The sequence below is a fragment of the Dendrobium catenatum genome, unplaced genomic scaffold, assembly GCF_001605985.2.
Source record: "Dendrobium catenatum unplaced genomic scaffold, ASM160598v2 fragScaff_scaffold_390, whole genome shotgun sequence".
Lineage (NCBI taxonomy): Eukaryota > Viridiplantae > Streptophyta > Magnoliopsida > Asparagales > Orchidaceae > Dendrobium > Dendrobium catenatum.
The window spans coordinates 2,209,387-2,233,633 of NW_021318852.1; the positions used below are offsets into that span (position 1 = coordinate 2,209,387).

A 24,247-nucleotide genomic window follows, 5' to 3' on the forward strand; every position below is an offset into this window, starting at 1 on the left:
GTCTTTAAAACTTCATTTCTAATTTTAAATATACTTGTATGATGTTATTATTGTCTTTTTTAGACAATATAATATCTTGCTTGTTATATCTAATTTTGTAAATGATGAATTTTATAAAACTCATTCTTGTTTTTGGATGTCTTGAAGAATATTATGTTCGTCTTTCAAGATGATATAATATTCTCCTTCTTATATCCAAATAAAAGAATTAAAAAAATTTAAAAAACTTATTTCTATTTTTAAACACATTATCTAGAATTTCATGTACATTTTTTAAGATGATATGTTATTTTTTGAACTGTGTTTAATCATAGAAATATCTTTTTTTTTAATCCTATTTTGATATTGAATCCATTGTAGAATATTGTGTCAATATCTCGATATTGTACTTTATTCTCAATGCAGTATTTGATTATAAAATAGGAGAAATCAAAATCTACGTGGCGATACAAATTTTTCCCACCAAGGTTTTTCTGGCGACTCCGCTAGGGATCAAACCCAAAATCTCTGGTTTGAAAAGATGAGGATAGGGATTTGATCATGAATTTACCTAAATGTTTATTTAATTTAGTTTACTACAATAGTTTGTTGTTATATTTTTAGCGATTTGTTTTACATTCAATAGTTAGTTCGCTACTTTCACCATTAATTTAATATTATTTATTGATGCACTGACTTTTGCCTGTTTGTTTACAGGTACGTAGCCAGCAAATTAGAGAGCTTTGAGTTAGGTGCATGAGCCATTGTTGAGAGTCTCAGAGAGTGAGTTTTGTTTTGAAAGCTTCAGAGTTCTTTGTTGGGTTGTTTGGGGAGCTCCTTGAGAGCTGTTGGGGAGTTTTTTTTTTTTTTTTTTTTTTTTATTTTGTACATGAATTGGATTATTGGAAACATTTATTTATGTATTTATTTTATTTTGATTTGCATTAATTAATTAGATGAATTAATCAAATAAATATTTTTAATTGAATTTAAGTTTTAAAATTGAATTGATTGGTTCATTAGGTTGGATTTCAAATATATTTTTACAAAAATTAATTATATTAAGTTAGATTATTTGCTTAATTTGTCAATTCAAATGTTTTATATTAACTAATTAACTGTTAGCTTAATTAACGATTTTTACTTTTATCAATTTGATTCAAAATTTTATATTAGTTCAATTAACTGAGCTTTAATTCAGAATTTGAAGTTTTAATTAAGCTTCTTAATTGTATTTTATTTTTATTTTGTATTTTTATATTAAATAATTTACTTAGTTATCTGAAATTGAATTTTTTTTTTTAAGATTTAATCGTTTGATTGGTTTGGTTATAGTTAATGAATTTAGTATTCAGTTAATTGATTTTAGGATTAGTTGTTTTGGCAGTTAACAGAATTTGTTAATTAATTAATTCAATTAGTTATTTAATTATCAATTATGTTTAGACTTCAGGTTTTACATTACTTTAAATATTATAATTTAAGTTTTAAAGTTTAGAAATGTCCGATCAGATGAATTTTATATAGATTCAGATTTCATTAAATTCATTAATTAATTATTAAGTTAATTAATTATTAAATCAATTAAAGATTCAGATTAAAGTTTTTTAAGTTGATTATATCTTTAATTGAATTTAAATTGGATTTCAAATTAATTATTTAATCATTTTTATTTATTAGTTAAATCATGCTCAATGTAATCAATTTCAAATGAAATTTATGTTTTCCAAAAATCTGTATAAGTCCAATTTTTTTTTTTTCTAAGTCCAAAATTTTTGAGAAAAATTTCTGCAGTCTCCTGACGTCCCCTCCCCGGGGCCGGGAGGTAAGGAGTGACTCGGCTCGACCGGAGCGAATCAACGGCGAGGAGATTGGTCTTCAAAAGCTTTTGATTGGCGATGATTGCTTGTTATAGATTGTCGAAGTTTGCATTTAGGAAAATTGGCTGTCCCGAATTTTTAGGAAATTTTGTCAGCCTCCTGGCGCCCTCTTCCTGGTGCCGGGAGGTAAGGAGGGCATTTGCCCATTTCAAGTCCAACCGGCCGAAGCGAATCAACGGCCAAGGTCTTCGAGATATTGTCCGTTCCCAGAATATGTCTTCGGCCTCGTTTGGTTTCAACCAGATTTTCTTTTTCGGTTTTAAACGGAGGTGTTAGAATGGAGAAGACGATTTTTTATTCTTCTCAAATCGGCGAAAATAGGGCGGTGTGGCAAACGATAGTTTTAAAACTTCGCGTAAATAAACAGTTAAATGATAAATTTTTCACGGTTCCAAACTGAAAACAAAAAAATTACGGTAAATCAAACGGGCCCTTCGTTGCTTTGATTGCTGATTGTGAACCTCTTGAATGTTGATTGCGATATGCTGTTTGCCCCTTTTTTTATCACTATTGCATACAATGTTATATATGTATATATTGTTATAATAATAGATAATATTAATAATAATTACAACAGTAATTATTATTAATTTTACTAGCATAAACTTCTTCTATCCCTTATGATTTGAAACGAAGAAGTGGTTTCAAGAGGTGAGAGGACGTGTGCCAGGAAGTTGCGGGGGACTCAGAGACCTACGGGTGGGGGTGTTTGCTGGCTTGAGGCTTGCTCAGGGCCGAACGAACGGAGGCCGGACGTCAGGCTCGAAACAATCGGAGGCAAGAATTGAATTGTGGCTTGTTTGTTGATGTGGATTCGTGTTTCTTGCTTCTTGCGATTAACCTTGGCTTGCCGGCGGACACAGACGAACAATTGATCTTCTCTTGCTTGGGAGAAAACCGAAGGAAAAGTAGAGCCGAAGCTTTTGCACCAGTTAGTATCCGTTCGCATAAAAAAAAAGCATTCATTCTTTTTCTTGTTTTATATGAATTGAGACAGTTTTTGCGTGGAGGAGATCATGGGGCAACGTGTTGCGGTTGCTGCTTTGCCGACGTGCCCATTAGAGAGTTTTTTTTTTTTTTGCATTTCTTTTTCTTCTTTCATTGTCCATACAGAACTTCCGTCTTCCTCTGGAATGGCTGATACCCCGAAACTTCTTGACACTGAAAGTTCCCCTGTTAAGTGTTCTGATCAACCTCTGTCTGCTCCGCCTCTACCAACTTCTCCTCTTCCTAATCTCAACCTTCCACAGACAACATCAACGTCCTCCACGTTTCTCAGTAACCATGTTAATCTTTTGCCACCTCAGGTGATGCTTGCTAACAGCTTTGGCTCTTTACCTATGGATGACCCTATTGAAGAGCCCATTTTGGTTGTAAATCCTGATGGGGACCCGTTATTGCTTGAGGAAATTTTATCCTCCTCAAATATTGCTAAAGCTCCTCCGACAACTCAGACAAATCTTAAAGGCTCCCCGGCTTCTTCATCTACATCTACCAAGGTTTCTACTCAATCTAAGTCCCCATCCAAGAAGGGGAAGTCCAAACCTAAGACGGCCAAGAAGGCCAAACCGCACAAATGACCATGTCCATGCCTCCTATTGCTGCTTGGAATGTCCGGGGATTTAACAATCCCATCAAAGTTAAGTATTGCAAGGATCTCATTGCCGTCCATAACATTAAACTGCTATGTATTCTGGAAGCTAAGATTAACCTCGCTTCTGTTTCTGACTCCTGGTTCTCTCTCTCAATCCTTGTTTGAGAATGAGAATCGTTGTGATAATTTTAACCATTCTACGCCGGGTAGAATTTGGGTTAAATGGGATGCTGATCATGTGTCTTTCATTCCGTCCTTCTCGTCTTTGCAACTCATCCATGGGCTAGTTGGGGTTGGTTCTTTACCCCCTTTCTATATGTCTGTTGTTTATGCTGCCAATACTGTTGATGAAAGGAAAGAATTATGGAGAGATCTTCTCAACATTTCCTCTAATTTGAATAACCCATGGATCATTATGGGTGACTTCAACTGTTTTAGGTTTGATGGTGAAAACGCTGGAGGTATTCCTTTGTCTAATGATAGATTGGGAGAACTTAATAATTTTGCTTTTGATGCTGGAGTCCAAGACCTTGCGTCTGTTGGGTTATTTTTCACTTGGTTTAATCAAAGATGTGAAGATCCTATTCACATCAAATTGGACAGAATGATGGTTAATTCTTCTTTCCTGGACACCTTCCCAACGGCATTTTATAAAGTAGACTCTTTCTCTGGTTCAGATCATGCTCCTCTCATCCTTAATGCCTCTCTTTTCAAGAAATCTGCCTCCAGGTTCATGTTCAAGGATTTTTGGACCAAGTTTGATGATTTCTGGGATTTAACTCTAAGAGCCTTTGATAGACCATTTAATGCTAGTCCAATTGCTGTTTTTTATAACTGTTTGAGATCTCTCAAGAATGATATTCGTGGAAAGAATTGGAATTCTTCTAACTATATATCTAGCGGCATTCTGGAGTTAAAGAATGCTCATCTTACTTGTCTTTCTAACATTCAAAAGGATCCATTAAATGTTGATTTAAACACCCATCTGAAACATACTAGTGACAAGTTGGCTCTTTTTCAATCTGCTTGGTCCTCTTGGATTTCGCAAAGGGCGAAAGCCTGCTGGCTTTCTCAAGGAGAGGACGATCTTGGTTTTCTGTATGCCAAGATTAAATCTAGGAAGAACAGAAATATGATTAAAGAGCTTTCTACTCCTTCTGGGGTAATTTCTTCTCATGATGACATGGCCAATGCTCTTATCAATCACTTTAAGAATCTTTTTAATGCTCCATCTCCTATTTTGGAAAATTCTCATTACCTTCCTGTTGGTAATTCGGTTCCTTCACATCTCTTGGAGGGTCTTGTGCAGGCTGTTTCGAATGAGGAGATAAAGAGAGTTGTATTTGATGGGGTTCCTTCTTCAGCACCTAGTCCGGATGGTTTCTCATTTGGCTTTTATCAAAAAACTTGACATATTTCTGGTTTCATCTTATGCAGAGCTATTAAACACTTCTTCTCCACTGGCCAGATGCCTAGAGGTGCTAAAGCCACAGCTATAATTCTTATTCCTAAGGGCTCTCATGCCAATTCCATCAATGATTTTCGGCCTATCTCCTTATGCAATGTGTTCTATAAAATTGTGGCCAAGATTTTAACAAATAGGATGAAAAGCATTCTTACCTTTATCATTCACGAAAGCCAAGCGGGTTTTATCGCCAAGAGATGTTCCACTGACAATATTATTCTTGCTTCGGAGTTGTTGAGGGAGTTCAAAGGTCATAAAAATTATTTTTGTGCTAAGCTTGACATTAAAAAAGCCTTCGACTCTGTCTCTCTTTAAATCATCTTCTGGACTGAGGCAAGGTTGCCCTCTTTCCCCTCTCTTATTCTGCATCGTTATGGATGGACTCTCCTCTTATTTGGATTGCATGGATCACAATTCCTTTTTGGGGATGGAGTACAAGAATTTTAAGGCAAGACACCTTATGTATGCTGATGATCTTTTGGTTTTTGGTTTAGCCACGGTGGATAATGCTAGGTCCCTTAAGGAGGCTCTCACAAAATTTTCTATGGCTTATGGTCTTGTCATAAATCCTTCAAAAAGCAGCATTATATGTTTTAAGAACTCCTTTGCGGCTCATCAAATCTCGAATATCCTGGGAATTTCTCAAATTGACTGCAACCTTACTTATTTGGGGATTCCTATATCCTCCCACAACCTCAAGTTTTCTCACTTCCAACCCCTACTGAGTAGAATTTCTACTCTACTTGAGGGTTGGAAAGTTAAATTTCTTTCTTTTGCAGGTCGACTTTAATATTTGAAATTCACTATTGCCAGCACCATTGCGTATTGGATAAGAGGAGCTATTATACCTAAAGCTTGTTGCAAATTCTTAGCCAGAATCTGTTCTAAATTTCTTTTCTTTGGGAATACTTTAGATAAAAAAATGCATCTTATCTCTTGGAGATCGGTTACTATGCCTAAATGCAAAGGTGGTCTTGGGCTGTCATCCTTTGATTCTCTCTATCACAATATGGCCTGCCCCTTTATTTTTAGAATGTATAATCTGGGCTCCTTAATTGGCTTGTGGTATAGGGTGAAATATGACTCCCCTTGGAAACATTCCCCTATTACTGCATCTAAATTTTGGAAGTTGTTTTGCAAAACTGCTGTTGCTATTAAACCTGTAGTTTCTCTTTCGGTACATCATAACAGCAATCTCTCATTCCTATGGGACCCTTGGTGCAACAATGGCTCTGTGGCTGAGCTGACTGATTCTATTAGAATCTCTCACCTTTGGGTTGGGGATTTTATCTCGTCTAACGGTTGGAATCTTCCGGATTATATTCCTGCTTCAATTAAGAGCATTATTAGCAATTTGTTGATTGTTAGGGAGGGTCCTGTATTGACCTGGAATTCTCGGACTGTTACGTCTTGCCCTAACAACAGGACCTTTTCTGAACTTTTTCACTCTAATTTAGAGGATGTGCCTTGGTTTAAGTTCATTTGGCATAAAGGGTATGCCTTGTGGTATGCCTCTTACTCGTGGATGGCTATTCAACGTAAACTTAAGATGGCGGACATTTTGAATTTGAGGGGTATTCCACTAAACCCGAATTGCTCGTTCTGTCTGGGCAATTTGGAGTCTCACTCGCATGTTTATTTTGAATGTGATTACTCCTTTTTACTACTCACTGCCCTTTTCCCTGATTTGGTTAAATTTTACTTGAGGCCAAACCTAATGCAAGTGTTTGATATCTTTGGGAGCTACCGTAACTTCACAAAGGTTGATAGAAATTTCTGTTACTTTGTTATGGCTATTTTGGTGTATCATCTGTGGAGAGAAAGAAACAATAGGCGGTTTTCTTCTGTTTGGAGATCCCCTTCTGAGCTTAAAAATGTTATTATTCATGCCATTGAAGCTAAAGCTAGCAATTGGAGGCATTATGATTCGCTTAAAAATCACTTTAAAGAAATTCTGGGTTGACTGGAGGTTTTTGCTAGCTGGACCTTTATCTGGAAGTTGGCTTTATACAATTCATTTATATTTTTGCTCCCCCACTGTTTCGCTCCTTACGCTGGATGCTACTGGGAGTTATTCTTGGGTTGAATTTTTGGAATTTCAAATCTGCTACTCAAATTTTTGGAGTTTTGATTGTGTATCCCTCAGACCCTACAAGATGCTACTTTGGTGGGATGACTGCAGATGCGGGACGATGATGTGTCAGATATACATCTTCAATGCATCCTTGGATGGTCTTTCGGCAACCAGGTCTGCGTTTTCTAGGCACTGTGATGGCTGCCATTATCGGTTTTGGCTAGCAACCGGTGTCTTTCTTGGCTTTGATGGGTTATAGGCGGTTGCTTTCATGACTTAGGCTTTGATGCCTTTTGATGTAAATCTATTTTCCTGAGTCCCCTTCATCTGCAATTTTTCTTTTCTTTTGGGTGGTATAGTTTTTGCTTACTTGTAATCTTTGGTGATTAATATATGGGCTCTGCCCCAAATTTTTCCCAAAAAAAAAAACATTTCGTCATTTAACTGACAATACATGTCAGGTTATTGCTTCTGAACCATTGGAATTGCCTTCCTAAATTGATATGACTAGCTGAATATTTTATAATGCCCAATAACCCTTACATTATCCCAATTAGTATGGCTTATATTTACATAATCTGAGCATATGATCTGAGATTCTCTTTGCCATTATGCCTTGTATTTTAGCTTCCGTTTTAATAAATCTTATTATATATATATATTAAACAAAACTAAAAATATATTAAACCAAAAAAGTAGTAGCTAGTGATAAAAAAATAAAAGAAAATGCAATAAGAACTCAATCTGAAAGGCTCAGTAATTGGTCGAGGCTTCTAGCTTCCTCAAAGCCAAGTATAGATCCTCCAATTTGGAGGATAGACGCGAAGAATTCAAGACAACCGACTAGCCAAACCAACCGAGCAAGCGACCAACACCAAAGGTTGCCATGAGCCATGACGACGAAGACACGAGCCCCAGTCACATTATAGCCCAGCACATCCACGACCAACAAAAAACTCGAACGAATCACCAAAAAAATCAAGCTGAGAGTGAAGAGGGAAACAAACATTGAAAACTACCTACCCCGCCAGTCCCTGCCACAAGACCTTCCACGAGAGTCGACAGAGACAACCGATCTGCCACGAACCAATTTAAAATCATGTCTAGGATCAGAACCTCCACAATACTCCGAAGAGGAATCATATTCAAATTCAGACATACAGTGAAGCCAATGAAGAAGAACCCTCATATCCACCCTAGAATTATCTCCCACATGATATACCAAAGCTTGGGGCTTGATTTAGTTCACAAGCACATCCATAAAAGAATTAGGAATAACCATCATACCTTCACCAGAATTAACATCACTTCTAACAACATCACCTCCAACAATAGCCGCAGAAGACTCCACACCACCATTAGATAAAGGAGAAACAACAGAATTCACACCGTAAGGATCCCCTCCCCCCACCACAGCAGGGACACCAGGAGAAAAAAGAGTGGAGCCTGTGGGGGCATCAAAATTAGTCAAAGCCAAATCACCCAACGAATTAACAAGCACAGACAGAAGTAAGACCACATAAAAAAAATAACTTCCTCCTCACCAACACTAGCATGAGAAGGGAGAGAGGAGGGAGGGCACAAAACACCCTCAGTAATGGAAACCATGCCCCCATTGTCTAGAATGTCAACTTCCTTACATTCACTAGAATCGCCACAAACAACGTTTACCATAATCGAAACAGCAAGCGGGTCAGGAAAAACCCTATATTTCACCTCACAGACAACTTCATCTAACTCCTGATTAACCATAGGATTCAGATCCTCCCCAACCAACACCTCAGACACTGCCATAGAAGAAACACCTAAAGCAAGAGTCTTAACATTTCCAGCCAACAGATTAGAAGAATTAGACATAGGAAACAGATCACAATGACGGCAAAGATGTCCCAGCCGTTTATAAGACACACAGAAATCAGGGAAACTTTCAAAATGCACCTTTTGAATATACCCAGATAACTTAGGCCCGAGCCAAATTTGGGAAGGGTAATTTTTGGTTATGTCCGGCTCCACCAACACAAGCGCTAGGGATGGACGAGAACCTACCGAAGTAGCAGAATCAACCTTCAAGGGTCTACCAAATATAGAACCTAAGGCATGAAGGATCCGGGGGGAGTAAAGGTGAGGTCTCAGATTTGGAAAGGAAACCCATATCAGAATTATCGGAGATTCACAGCCAATGTCAAGGAGCGGAGACCATTTAGTGAACTTCATAAAACAATTATTCACTAGATAAGAACGATGGAAAAACACACGGCTATAATCTAGGTCATTAGTGAGTTTAACCAGCACATGCCTCTGATCAAGCACCATAACAGAGAACTCGAAAATAAGTTTCTAAGAGAATTTTTTTTTTAATCGTGTTGAGAGAGGGACGACAAGTGAGGAAAAAGTTGACCAAAGCAAATTGAAAAGGCAATGCCAGAGAATTTATTTTCTTCTCAGAAATCCATAATGAAGGTAAACCACGAAAAGAGCCCTGCCGAAGTTCGGGGAAACACTCTGATGAGGATGAACTTGAAAGAGCTTCAGCAGATGACCGAGATTTAAAGGAAACATTCAAGAAATCCGGATAGCAACTCACCGGGCCGCCATGCCAGCCAAAAAAGGCCGGCAGAGGACAACCCGAAGAAACTGAACGATAAAAACCAAGGCGTAAATAGGAAAGGAAAGACAACTTCCCTAAAACAAGCAGATGGAAGACGGCCGGAGAGAGGCGGAACATCCACACCATGTCAGAAGAGCAGATAGGGCAAAAGCCCTAGCAGAGCGAAAGGGGCGAGAGCAAAAAGGGTGAGGCTTTCAATACTAATATATATATATATAGGGCACGAATCTCAAAGTAAAAAATAAGTTAGAAACTTCAAAATTTAAATCAAAGAGCATTTGAACTCCGATTTCGACAAACTTATAGTCGAACTGAACGTCTTAGAAATACGAACCCAACGACATCAAATTCAACTTAATCCGAGTTCAAATAGATCCAAATTGAAGACCCAAAGTGCATTTGGAAGGTTCAAACAATAATTTGGATTACCAAAAGGTTTCCAAACGTGTCATGTTTATAATCGAATCAAGCGGCTCGACGAGACGAATCCAACGAGCCCAAGCTCGCCAAATTCTTTTTTTCATCTCAATATGCATGTCTTTTACTAAGTTATTAATATTCATGGATGAAACATATAAATTACAAACGCATATTGGGGTTGAAAGCTTGGCATATGATCTGAACGTTGATGAATTTCCCATTCATACATAATTGGCATATATGAGTTCTATATGCCTTCTTTGAGTCAGAAACTTGAAATATTATTTGCTCCTCCATTTAGCAAATTAACTGCATTTTTAATTTCATATGAAATATGGTCTTGCCACCTTCATTCGTCGTTCCGAATCCATGGCCACCATGAATGCTTATGATTTTTTAATTGTTAATACTTTATTTAAGAAAAGGAATGAGCATCTCATCACTTATAAAAATGGATATAATACAGATTCATGTAGCCGACCCCACGTAGTGGGATAAAGGCTTGATTGTTGTTGTTGTTGTTATGAAATATAGTTCTATTTGAGCACAAAAGTCAGCACATCATTAAATAAGATCAGATTAAAGTTGAAAAAAAAAAGTAAATCTAACTATAACTAGTAAAAGCAACAGTGGTGGAAAATAAGTAGAGTAGTAGACTACCGTAGTAGAACTGCTACGAGACACTAAAACTAAAAATGATGTCGAGATGGGAAAGTGTGTAAAGCTACATCTCACTAAGCTAAGTCCTGTAGGTTACTTCTCATAGAAGTAGTAAACCTTATCAGCAATTCTTTCAATAAATATATATTTATTTAGTGAAGCAATAAATTCCAAAAATTCCCTTGGCTACTTTCAAATGAAAGCCGTAAGTCCAATCTTTTGGGGTAATAGCTTGGAAGCAACCTAACCATAGACCCCTTAATGGGCATCTTAGCTTATAGGACTGAATTGTAAGACCCATCATTTGGGCTACTTTTAAGTGATGCAATAAGACCCATGTGTTAGGGAACTTTTAAGTGAATGACCCTATACCAAAAACTCAAAATCAACTGAGCATCTTAGCCTATAGGACTAAGTTGTAAGACCAGTCATTTAAGAAATTTCTAATCGAAGTAGTAAGACCAATTTATTATGGAACCTCCAAGTGATTGACCATAGATTTAAAATTCAAACCACAATAGCCAGCCTGGTTTATAAGAACTAAGTTGTAAGACTAACCGGAATGGGCACTTTTAATAGAAGCCGTAAGTCCAACCTCTAAGGAAAAAGGTTTAGGTAATAACATAACCCTAGACTTCTAACATGGGCATCTTGGTCTATAGGGTCAGGTTGTAAGCTCCATCCTTCGAGTCACTTAGGTTACAGGGCTATGCCCTAAGACCCATCGTTAGGTAGCTTCTAATGACGCCATAAGACCTATCCAACAATAAAATTGTTAGGCGACTTCTAAGGAAGTCATAAGCCCCTACCCAAATTAAGTCACACATGTAACTCCTAATTGTAGTCGTAAGCCCCAAACTAAATAAATTAATGGGCAACTTCTAAGGAAGTCATAAACCCCTACAAAAATCAAATCACACGGGCAACTCTTGATTGGAGTCGTAAGCCTCAAACTAAAAAAATTAATATGCAACTTCTAAGGAAGCCATAAGCACCAACATAAATTAAATCAAACTAAAATTCGCATATCTCTACTTTAGTATACTCAGGATCCTTGAGAGGAGGAAATCCATAGCTACTAATCAGATTCTCTAGACACTGTAATCAATGGTTGTTAGTGTTGGTATACTGAACCCATGATATGCCCAAGATGACGGAACCATGGGACCTTGATCGGGTGTACCTTCATGCCCCCATAACTAAATTTAAATCTCTGTTGCATATTCTCACACTCCTAGCACGAAGCTAAGTATATTTCATCCTTAATCGAGAGTGTTATCCTAATGCGTTAGGAGGGGTAATTAACTATGAGGGCTTGCACTCATAGAAAGTAGAACCAAAATCTAAATAAACCCTGACAGTATTCTCAGGGGAAATATGGTTAAATATTAAACTCAATCTACCTCTGAAAAAATTAAAGAGAACCCTAAGTTCCTGAGGGCGAGGTTTACATCTTATTTAAAAGATATTTTTCTGAAGTGAAACAAATTCTAAAATTTAACTCCTTTGATATCACTCTTAAAAAAAATCTTTCAACAAAATTTTATCATTATTTTAATCAAGAGTATTCATAAGAAATTCTGATTTCCTATAATGTAATTAACTATGATGGCCTGTGCTTGTAAGATATTTAGAACCCACATGCACCTTTTTCAAAATTGATTTTTAAAATTCAAAACCAATCTTCTTTGGGAAAATCAAGTTGATAATGATCATTATCATCAGGTTCCATCGATCGATAATTAGTAATATTTTCTCTTCTTGAAAATATATATCATTTGTTATTGTGACATGGAATATGAAATTAATTATCTCCCATTTAGATTATAGTTGTTGAACGTTGTTAAAATCTCATTTCAATCCTTCAGGATCATATGTGATTCTTATTTGAATTCAACAACTGCAATCAGGATGACAACTTTCAATTTCATCATCTGAATCTGTTAGTAAACAATATCATTACCTTAAGGGGCAATATATTATTTATAACGAGATGTTTAATTTTAAGAGAAGATTTAATTTCAAATTTCCCAAATGAGATTAAATCTTTCAAATTCTCTTTCCAAAAACTCCACTAACAAAGTAGTAACCATTTAATTATTAAATAACACTTAAAATATATGAACTTAAACATACAATTTCCTTTTTAGCTTTCAATTAACAACCCAGCTTGGGACATACCCAACCCAGATTCCTTATCTCACATACTTTAGATGGTTTGCTAAAACAATCAACTCGAGATCTTGGCTAGGCTAATGTTTACTTTTAGGCTACTTGTGTGACGGGTTTTCGAGTTTTTACTGCATGTTTGTTTAAAAATTGATTGATGTGAGTGTTTATTTACTTTATCAGTGAAATGATTTAATTTACGTTAGTTTATCCTTAGGTTAGGAGTGATCTAATTATTCACATAATCTTATGCATATGATCATGCTCATACATGGCTATAAAAAGGGGGGGGTTTAAATATTTATTTTATTTAATGTGTGTTGACCTCATTTTTATATGAGGTCACTAGGATCCTAAAATCAATCCAAATTCAAATCAATCTAATTTTTTTGATCAATTCAAATGCAAGCTTATTCATATCTCAATCTATCCATACTTTAATCAAATCTAGATTTAAATCAAATTCAAATCTATAATTTTAAAATCTAAAATTCAAGGTTAAAGGACCGGTCCTGAAAGCCTTTTTTCAATAATCTTTTAAAAAACCTCAATCAAATGACCTCTAATTTAGAGTCTATCAGTCGCATATTGAAAGGACATGTTTCTAGAGACAATCCTCCAAATTTGAGCCCATTATGAGGTTTTTAACCCTAAAAGTTGGACTTAAATACAAAGGTTATAAAACCTTCAAATATTTACGGCCTATGCCACTAGACCGGCCATCTAGTAGATCCTGATCTTGGAGCCTTCTCCAAACCTTCCAATCACTTCCATACTCTTGATTCTGACTTTTTGAGAAGTAAAATACATTTTGGTGGATCCACTTCGACCCTTAGTTGACCCGGGGTCAAAATGACCAAAATGCCCCTTAAGGGCAATTTTGAAGTTTTCATTAAACTTCAACATGCCCTTTTCAAATCAAACTCTAGAACTCCTTCCAATTTATCCTAACCACCATTAGGACTGTAATGGATCCCAATCCAGACCCTGGCCAAGTCTGGTTAATCAAATCAACCAATTTTGACTAAAATACCATTAAGGGTTTGAATACACACTTTCAATCAAATGCAAGTCAAATCTTAATCAATCAACGAATCATACTCAATCATTTAAATCTCACTCAATCTTTCAATCTACATTCAATTAATGTCCAATCGACTTGCATACATAAAATTTTCAATCAATCACAAATTACTTCAATCATCCAGTGTTCAATCAGACTTCAATCACATATCATGCATGTAATTATTCAGTCTCCAGTTATCAATCAATCATAAATCTAGTCATCCACAGTCATTCATCTAATCTAGCATTAAATCCAATTTTCAATTATATAGCTTTCGAATCAATCATCTAGTCCCTAGATCAAACCTATAATCAATCACCCATCTTTCAATCAAGCCAACATTAAACCAATCAATTTCTAAATGATCTTCAAACCCCTTCAAACCTCCATGAACACTTCTCATAGTGATTAGGACTTGACCCATCATCCTGATTTAGTCACTAGTTGATTAGATCAAATGGACCCAAGCTTGGTAAACTGGGTCCATTTGAACCCCATCCTTGTGTATGATTCAATCAACTGGTTTAAACTTATTAAAATAACCTCAAGACATGATTCAAATGATTCTCACACATCTTCCAAATCCATCTCAATGACTTTGACTTGGTCAAGTCAAAATGCATGGCCCCTCCACTTCATATAATGTATGAATCACCTCAACTCCTTATAAACTACTCAAATAAATACTATTTATCCCCTCAAACTTTCCCCACCACACTTTTACTATTTGACTAGTCAAATCAAGTCAATTCAAGGGTCAAAACCATTGCTTGGTCAAACTCTCCCTCCCTAGTAGTCTAGCTCGAACCCAGACCTATTCAACTATCTCAAATGAATCATAGACTCACCTAGACTCCCGCTTAGCTGCTTTGACCCTTATTGACTGGTCAAACAGTCAATAAGTGCTCAAATAAGCTCTTATAGTCAAACACATTCAAATGAATTTCTCCCTTCAAACCAGGCCTATCAAGCCATCTAAATGCATTCCAGAAGTTTCTTGGACTCTAGCTCATCTCCCTTGACCCCTTGACTGGTCAAAGGGTCAACCAAGAGCTCAAATGAGCTCACTTAGTCAGCCCGACCAAACCCACTTCACCTGGCTTGCTCAGTCAAATCCAGTCCCTTTCAACCCATTAATTTAACTATAGAAGCTTCTTTAGGCTAGTCCAACCCAACCCAAGCCCTGGTTCAAGTTCAAACTTCTCCGAGTGGTCCCCGTCCATATAAGAAGGACAATCTATCCTTGCCACTAGTGCAACCACTCCCCCAGGCCCCCAACCGTTTGGAACATATGTCCTCTATCCAAGTGACTTGCCTGAGCAATCCAAACTGTTCCTTTTGGCACCAAACAGCTGCACAGGGAAAATGGGATGGGATACCTTCATTCCAACCCAACTCCCAACTCACTCATATAAAATCTTGTGATATTATATGAGTGAATTTCTAAATTGGATATTATTATAGATTTATACTATTAAGAAGAAATTCAACTCTTATTTAATATGCAAAAAATAAATAATATTAATTGATTAATAAGATCAGAAAATTAAAATTTACAAATGCTTTTTTGGGAAGCTTCATAATGCTTCCTATAATGGATAAAAATATCGCAATTACTCTAGCTTCTTAGGCTATATATATTTAGGATTATATGTCTATCTACTGTTGTTACAATCTCTATAAAATTGTTGATGATGAACTCCTTGATACCATGCTTAAACAAGTCAAGCCTTTTACCACTCATAAGGCATAAAATGATTTCATTTGTTTGAAAAATTGATTAGACAATGTAATTTTGGCCTATAAAATATTCAATGGGTTCAATGATCATTCATCTTTGAGCCTATTTTGTACTAAGCTGAACTTTAACTTAGATTTTATTTGACATGAGAACTTGATTGGCAAAATGAATGGAATTGGTTTCCCTCCCTTTTTGTTTCTTGGATGAAGGTTGTATTTCTAATATATACTACATAATAGCTATTAATGACTCTTTGGAAGGGTTTTTTTTTCCTCTGGATCTAGCTTGAGATAAGGGTGCTTATTGTCTCCATATCTCTATTGCCTAGCAATAGATGATCTCTTCAATCTCTTTGAGCACTACATTTAAAAGGAGAATTTTTTCTAGTCTCATTTCTCCCAACATTCAACTCTCTCATTTGTTTTATTTTAACAATGCCATGACTTTTGTTGAAGCTTCTATCACCAATCTTTTTTTCCTTAGGAGAATTCTAAATGACTTTCATAAACCTTCTAACCTTATGGATAACTAAAAAAAAACATCAGTTTCTTTAGAAGCATCACTTAACCTTAAAACTTAAGTTAAATACTTGGCTTCATTCTATCTCCTCCTCAATTCACATAGATTGGATTAACATACTCTTCTAATAGGCACCGCCTTACCATTTTTAACCTTGCTTGGGTAAAATCAAGCTACAACTTGATAGCTCAAAGGTTAAATGCTTATCTATAGCAGAAAGGTTCTAACCTCTTCATATTTTACTTTGGAATAATATTGTTTATTGGTCTTAGTCACATTTTATTCTCAAAGGATGCATTAAAATTGTTAATAGATGTTGTTGTTGAATTCTATACCATGGAAACATTCAATCCAAAAAGCTCCACATGTCTCTTAGGAATTAATGCAAGCCTAGGAAAAAAGGCGGTCTCAACCTGCTCTCTATTCCCTTCATTACCTTTAGGTTTATGACCAAACTTGTTCGATGGCTTAAGGGCAATGATAATTTCATTTCAACTTGGATTAATAGGATATATTTATCATTTTGAAAATCTCTACTTCATAATTTCTTCCACTTTTGAAAATCTTCTTAGCATTGATAATTCCTAGAGGCCATGCTCACCTCAGTCATTGGTGATGGTGCTTCCTTTTTGCTACTTTGATACACTTGGATTAAATACCTTTCTCTATTTCAACTGCTAAGTGCAAGCTCTATGAATTTTCTACTATTTGCATCTCACTCTCTTCTGATTTCTCTTATTAATTCAAATGGGTGGCTTCCAGTTAATTCTCATTGCCTCCAAGATATACATAATCTCTTAACTAATCTTCATGTTGATTTAAAAAGCATAAGGTCTAACATGAAATAGGCTTGTTGATCCTTAGTTTAGAGATTTTACTAAATCTCCTTAAGCCCATTTTCTTAACATTAATTGTCAAAAATATATCTGGCATCACAACTACATAATATATTATTACATTTACTCTTGATTTGTCATTAATGGTGGACTCAAAAATGAGGATGCACTTTGTAAGGAATATCTTAATGCAAAATATCTTAGTGCCTCATTTATGCAACTTATGCTGAATGAAATAGTGTGTGTGTGTGTGTATAATATTATCTTCTCCATCTCTATTTCAAATGTTATCCTTAAAGGTTGGTTTCCTTGAACGTCCATCTTCCTCCTTAGCCCAACTCTCCCTCAAATACTAGAGTGTAAGTCAGACATGAAGTCAATGATTATTGGCTTCAAGAAGTTTTATTTAACACCTATTCAATACATTGCCTATCATCTTTGGAGAGAAAATAATAGCTGAATCTTTGGGAGGCAATTCATAGGCACCTCTACTATCAAAAATAAATTAAGTTATCACATTGGGTCAGATTGAAGAGGCGGAAGAGGAATTGGTATTGAGAAAATATTGACATTTTATTTTTTGATGGGCTACTTTAGGAGTCTACTTAATTTTAGTTTTACTCAGATTTTGCCACTTGGACTCTAGAAGAGAGTATTTGTATATTTAGCTGGGGCAATGATGACGGGACCAAATGATTTGCTTCTGTATTCTGGATGGTAATCATAAGCCATCAAAAATTTCTTTTACTTGAGATTGTGCATCCATTTAGTCTAGCAAAATATAGTTGTGATAATACAGTCTAATTAAAAAAATTTACGAAAATAACAATATTATTTTGCAGTATATTTATATTTTTATATGTCATTATTATTTTGTATACATTAAAATTTTTATGATAATTTTGCAAAGCACATCCTTCATGCTTGTGTTTGATGGTATATCAAGTGTCACTAAAGTCAATGATGCAATATTGATAAATAATATTAAAGATGAGGGTCCTCAACTAAATTTATCAACATGCTTGCAATGACATTAAGACCAATGATGCAACATTGATAAATAATATTTTCGTCCATAAAAGCAAATCAAAACAAGAATGGGATGCATTTGATTTATGTAAACATTTAATATAAAGTCTAAACAAAATAAATGATTGAGTTATTCCCGTCAAATCGGTATGATATTTGTATCCAAAAAATGACAATAACTTGAAACTTCTTTTGCCAATTGAGTCAGATCTTTCATTAGCTCCAATGGATATTAGAAGAAGAAGAAATCTTCATATTCCAATCTTACCTTCTCCTCACACTAGTGTTTGAGATCTATGTTATCAACTCATAAATCAATCTTTTAGGCTCATTTTTACCTTATTATTCTCCAAAATGTTAGGTCTTGCAATACAACTTCTACATCATTAAGAATCTATTTTTGATCTTTTGTTAATGACATTACTTTGTGCTTCCACTCAATAAACATTAGTGTATTTGGGGGATAATAAGGCTTGTCATCATCATCTCTTTTAAAATTTCACTTATGATCGCCACATATTATTACCTAAATGCTTTTATTTCAAAGGGTTTGGACGATCCTTCACAAGCTTGATTGTTGTTATTATTTGTCATTTCTGAAATAAAATATTATAATAGTGAAACTATTAAAATGAAGATCTATACAAAAACTTTAACATGGTAAATGAACCTACAAGCACAACATTAATGCAATGTAGAAGGTATTACCAAACTCTTGGGCATGAAGTATGAAGAATGTCAAAGAGGCTCATATACATACAAGCTATCCTTGTAATAAAGGTAGTGGTATAATTAATTGATTAGGTGATTAGTAATTTGATTAGTTAAATCACACATGATAGTTAATAAATCTCATTCACATAATCCCATATAATCATAACAAAAGATTATTATTATTATTAATCAAATGGGTTGTATTTCCTAATATTAAAAAAAGTATTCAAATCGGTGATTAGTGATATCATTGATGAAATAATTTAAAGCACAACAAATAGCTTAAAAATTTCACCAACATAATTTTGTATGATCAACCAAAACAATAAATAAAATCCATTAAAAATAGAGAAAGAAAAGCTAATAAATTTTTGGTCAAACAATTGCCATTATTTTGCATGTCAATCATTGGTGGAATTAGTGATCTGTAATGGACATCTACTCATGCTTTAAGCCTCGATACTCCATGTAGTTATTTTTCTATTGGGTAATTTTAAGAAATAAATAATAATAGCATGCATTTCTTTTATTAAACATTCTCAAGAATTATTAAATGTGATATAATCAATCACTATGATTAGCAATATAATAATAGCATACCAATTATAAACAATTCAAATAATAATGCTAAAAAATTAAATAAATTGAAATCAAGTATGCATTTCATATCATAGAAAAGAGCGTATTAGGTTTATCCTTTTTTAGTCAGAATTCAAAGATTCTAGTCCCGTATAACTTCTAACAAATATATTTTTCTTAGGCATAATCCAAAGATTATGACCACTTCTAAATTCCAAAAAAACAAATTTTAGAGAGTTCCAAATTTCCGATATTAGACAAAATATAAGGGATTCTGACATTTTATATCTCCCAACAGACATATTTCACATTAAAACTCATATAATTTAGCCATGTAACACATATTTCGTTGTAGTATAAAAATTAAAGTATAAAGGAACTTTGTACAAAATTTCACAAATCGCCTCAATGGTAGGCAACAAAGTATACTGCTGAGTCAAAACTTACTATTTCAGATTGACCAAATTATTAAGAATTGTGTAAAACATTATTACAAATATTTAATTATACTACAATCCTATTTTTCAAAGTCCAAATTATTTTTTATTTAATTAAAAAAACATAAATCCCAAATTCCCCGGTGTAAAATTTTTAGAAAATAGTTAAGGTGTTCAAAGTCTCAATTTCTATAACATACAAAAAAGTTATGTTGTAAATGTTTTATTAGTCTAAAGTTATTCTTATTTTTTAGTGATGAAGATATAAATTTAACCAAAAATTTTGAAAAATCTTCAGGGTGTCAATTTCGAGTCGCGGGTCGGGTTCGGGTTGGAACTGGAACTGACCCGGGTTCAAACGGGTCGACCCTAATCCAACCCGGTTAGGTAAACGGGTCGGAAATGCGAACCCGGACCTGACCCGGCGGGTTGCCAGGTTGACCCGACCCAACCCGGGAAAGGTGTGGTCACACGGTAGCGGCGTCGCCGGCGTGGTTGAGGGGTTGCCTGGCAGCAGCGGGGCGAGTGCGCGGGGCCGGGGCCGAGTCGCGCTAGGTCGCACGGGGTTGTGTCGCGGGGCGAGTGTGCGGGGCCGGGGCCAAGTCGCGCGGGGTTGCGTTGCGGGGCAAGTGCGAGGGGCCGGGTTACGCGGGGTCGCGTCGCGGGGCGAGTGCGCAGGGCCGGGTCGAGGGAAGCAGCAGGGTTCGCGGGGTCGCGTGGCAGCAGGGTCTTGCGGGTTGACCCGGCAACACGTCGGGTCAACTCGAACCCGACCCGTTTTTCAAACGGGTCGATTTCTGGAACCCGAACCCGACCCGTTTTGAAATCGGGTCGGGTCCAACCCGAATTTTTCGGGCCGGGTTCTCGTGTCGTGTCAAATATTGACACCCCTACTGAAAACTGAGATGGACAAGATTTAGAGAACTTTTTGAAGTAGGCCGATGGCTGAAAATAATCCAAAATGTCTCAAAATGGTCTTTCCCTCTCTAAAAATTTCACTGCTATCTTTAAGCCGGCGGCTGTTCCAAATGAAATGGAGCATGATAGTGGAAAAGTACTAAGATTGTGCTAATATGGCTGTAAAAGTACTCAAATTCTGTTAATTGCAAAGCCTTGATTTCATGTCTTTTGCACATTTGCTTTCCCCAACAGTTTGTAATTTGAATTAATGACTTCATATCCTTTATATTTTTCTTAATGATTAAAAATGGTCAGTTGCATGGTTCTTTTAACTCAAATTTTGTCCTTAGATAAGGATGGCTATCATCTCCATATCTTTTGCCTTTGTTATGGATGAGTTATCTTGAATAATGTAAGAGAAACTCATTAACAATTATGAGATCTCTATTTCATATTTCACGTTTGATATTTATTAATCACAATAATAAAAAAAAAGAATTCATATAGTCGACCCATATCGTGAAATAAATACTTAAAGATGATGATGTTGTTGTTGTTTGTTGATATTTATTAATGATCCTTTCTTTGTGAGGCACATCGATGATGCTACAATCTTTGTTTTGTTATTTGCCTTGATTTTACTAATAGATGGAACTTTTTAATATAGTTGGACTAAGCCTTTTATTTTCCCTTAATAAAAACTAAGACGATCAATAAATAATCTTATCTGACAATTCGATCGGACCCAATCTAAAAAATTTGGATTTGGACTAACTCGTTTAAAAAATGAGACATATTAGAATCTTAAATTTTGACTCGTTTAATCAGTGGATCGGGTTTAAGTTGACATGCAAATTTTATTGTAACTCAAAAATGATTCGATTAATGTTTTTTTCTTAAAATGTTTTTCTTATTGGTTTGTCCTTTTTATTTTTGATTAATTAATCTATATTTTAGAAGTAATATATTATAATTTTTTAATTAACATGAAGCCAATTTATAATCATTCAATTCGGATTCAAATGGTTCTATTAAAACAAATTGACACCTTTAAAAAACACGACAATGCAATAAATTTTAAAAAGAAGAAAAAAAAGTCTAACACAATTTATCTTGATCAGTTAGTTGCATTGGCGGACCCACCTTAAGGCTAGTGAGCAATATGAAATATGTCCTAAATTTAGCTGACAATTAAAAGATTTTAAATTGAAGTCCTGTATATGCTCAATAACATAATCCCCACTCTTAAGTACTGAAAGAGGGGAGAGTTTTTTGCCCTAGCCGCTTCCCCCATGTTTTGACCAAGCCGCCGCTCCCTTTTGGCCTGCCACCAGCCTCCGCCGATGGCACCACGCGTCCTCCCTCATGGATCCCTCCTCTCATCTCCACTTTCCCCCACTTGGCAACTCCACCTCTCCACCTCCAGCTGCTCCGCTTACTTTGGACCGTCTCTAGTCTAATATTATTTCTGCCCCGAAAATTTCTGCGCCCTCTATTCCGGTCTCCCTCATCGAAACGCCGGAAGAAATAGTTCCTTCAACAAAGATTTCACAGATGCAGCTGCCACGGAATGGAATCTCTCGCTGGTTGGTTACTCGGTCGGTTAGCGTCCCTTCTATGAATCCCTTATTTTCATTTGCTAAAAGGGTTTGGAAGCTCAAAGGTACATTTCAGCTGATAGGTCTTAGTGATGGCTTCTTTCTTTTCAAGTTCTCTAATGGGAAAGACTATGACATGGTTTTGTCCAAAGGGGCTTGGTTTTTTCATGGTAAGCCCTTCATTTTCCAAAAATGGACCAAAATTTTCATCCTACCAGGGAAAACTTCACTTTTGTACTCATTTGGGTTAGAATACATGATTTATCCGTGGTGTGTTGGAATTCTGAAGGTATATCAAAAATTGCTTCTAAAATAGGGATTCCCATTGCAGTGGATGCTCTCACAGCAGCAAAATTCAGGCTTACCTATGCTAGAATTTATATTCAAGTCTCCACTACTTCCTCATTTCCAGACACTATTCCTATAGCCATTGAGGGTGAAATTTCTAAGCTTAAAATTCACTATAAATGGAAGCCATTGCCTTGCTCAACCTGTAACTCTTTAGCCCATACTTTGAATCTCTGCCCCTCTAATCTGCTAGCTCAACAGAGTCAACAAACCTCACACAGAGATCCCAGCACCTCTAGGTAACCCCGCAAAAAATAGGCCTCCTGTCCGCCTCCAACACAAGATACAATTCCCTCGGTGACGACAGCCTCTTCTCAGGCTATGCCAGCAACCTTCCAGCTCTTCTTTGGTTTTTGTTCCCCCTCAAGTTAACATCGAAACCAATCTGTAAGTTCCCGATTTGTGTCTGCCTTTTGGTGCAGCACTTGAAAACAGGATTTCCAACACATCTAGCTGCATTAACTCTAAACACACACCGTCTATTAATGTTCATGTCACCTCTTTAAGTATTGTTATTTCCAACCTCAATTCTCCTACTGAAGACTGTTTTGGAAATCTGAATACTGAACCATCCACTATAGAGCTTTCTACTAATATCCTATATAAGAACAAATTATCTTCCCTACAAAGTAATTAAGAGCAAACCCATATCACACCGGAATCTGCTGGGGACCAAAACTTCGAACACTCTCATAGCTCCAATGCCAAAAATTATATTGCCTCCCTACCCAAATCTGCCAGAGGTAAAGGATCCAAAAAACCACCCACTCCCACCTCCAAATCTAAAAGATTAATCCCTCTATAGAAGCTTGGAACATTAGAGGATTTGGATCTTCGGATAAAGTGCATTATTGTAAAAGTTTGGTTCAAACTCTCCGGCTAGATATGCTTTGCAAACTGGAAAATCGTATTCATAACTCTTCTCTTGAACACACCTTCTTGTTCAACCATCACAGGGTGTTTGATATGGAGGAAAGCTGCAACAATTTCCATTGCTCTGATCCTGGTGGGATTTGGGTTAAATGGTCGCCTGATAAGATCTCATTCCACCCTTCTTTCATTTCTTCTCAAATGATTGTGAGTCTCCGAAAGGATTCTGCTCGTGGGGTTCGAATGCAAATGGTACAACCACACTATCCCGTAGAACAAAATGATCGTAGGCCTTTACAATTGACACAAGCAGGCCGATAGAAGAGCAGATGGGGTTATGTATACGATTAGCCATGGAGGATGGCGTCTTTCACCTACCAACCTCGATGGATAATAATATATATAACCCTAAATTCACGAGATTTCCCCCATTTGATACATCAGCTCGAATGGGGTTTATTTGATTGTGGGGATCGATCTCCTACGGGCGCAAGCCCCCGTAGTTAATTACATCTTAGACCTCGATCTAAGAAAACTCTCGATTATGGATGTTGTATTATTCACTTCTTGATTTGGTGCACAGATAAAGTTCCTAAGTTCTATTCCAAATAGTCTCTTTTATTTACCCTTAGTGATGATTAGACCTTTTTGAATGGATAAAGATATGATTAAAATTTTGAGTTTAAAAGATCAAAGACCAGATTACTATCCTAAGAGAAACGATAGACTCAAAACACAGATGAAAGAAGACATACTGAGGG

At 36.0% G+C, this 24,247-nt stretch overlaps 2 protein-coding genes across 2 annotated transcripts; both read left to right on the forward strand.

Annotated features, from left to right (window-relative positions):
• Positions 1-3,469: 3,469 nt before the first annotated feature.
• On the forward strand, positions 3,470-4,864 carry LOC114579443. Its single transcript, XM_028693941.1, has one exon. It carries the CDS (start codon positions 3,470-3,472, stop codon positions 4,862-4,864), a length of 1,395 nt encoding a protein of 464 aa, XP_028549774.1.
• A 1,087-nt stretch (positions 4,865-5,951) lies between these two features.
• Positions 5,952-6,881, forward strand: LOC114579444. Its single transcript, XM_028693942.1, has one exon. It carries the CDS (start codon positions 5,952-5,954, stop codon positions 6,879-6,881), a length of 930 nt encoding a protein of 309 aa, XP_028549775.1.
• The last annotated feature ends 17,366 nt before the right edge of the window (positions 6,882-24,247 follow it).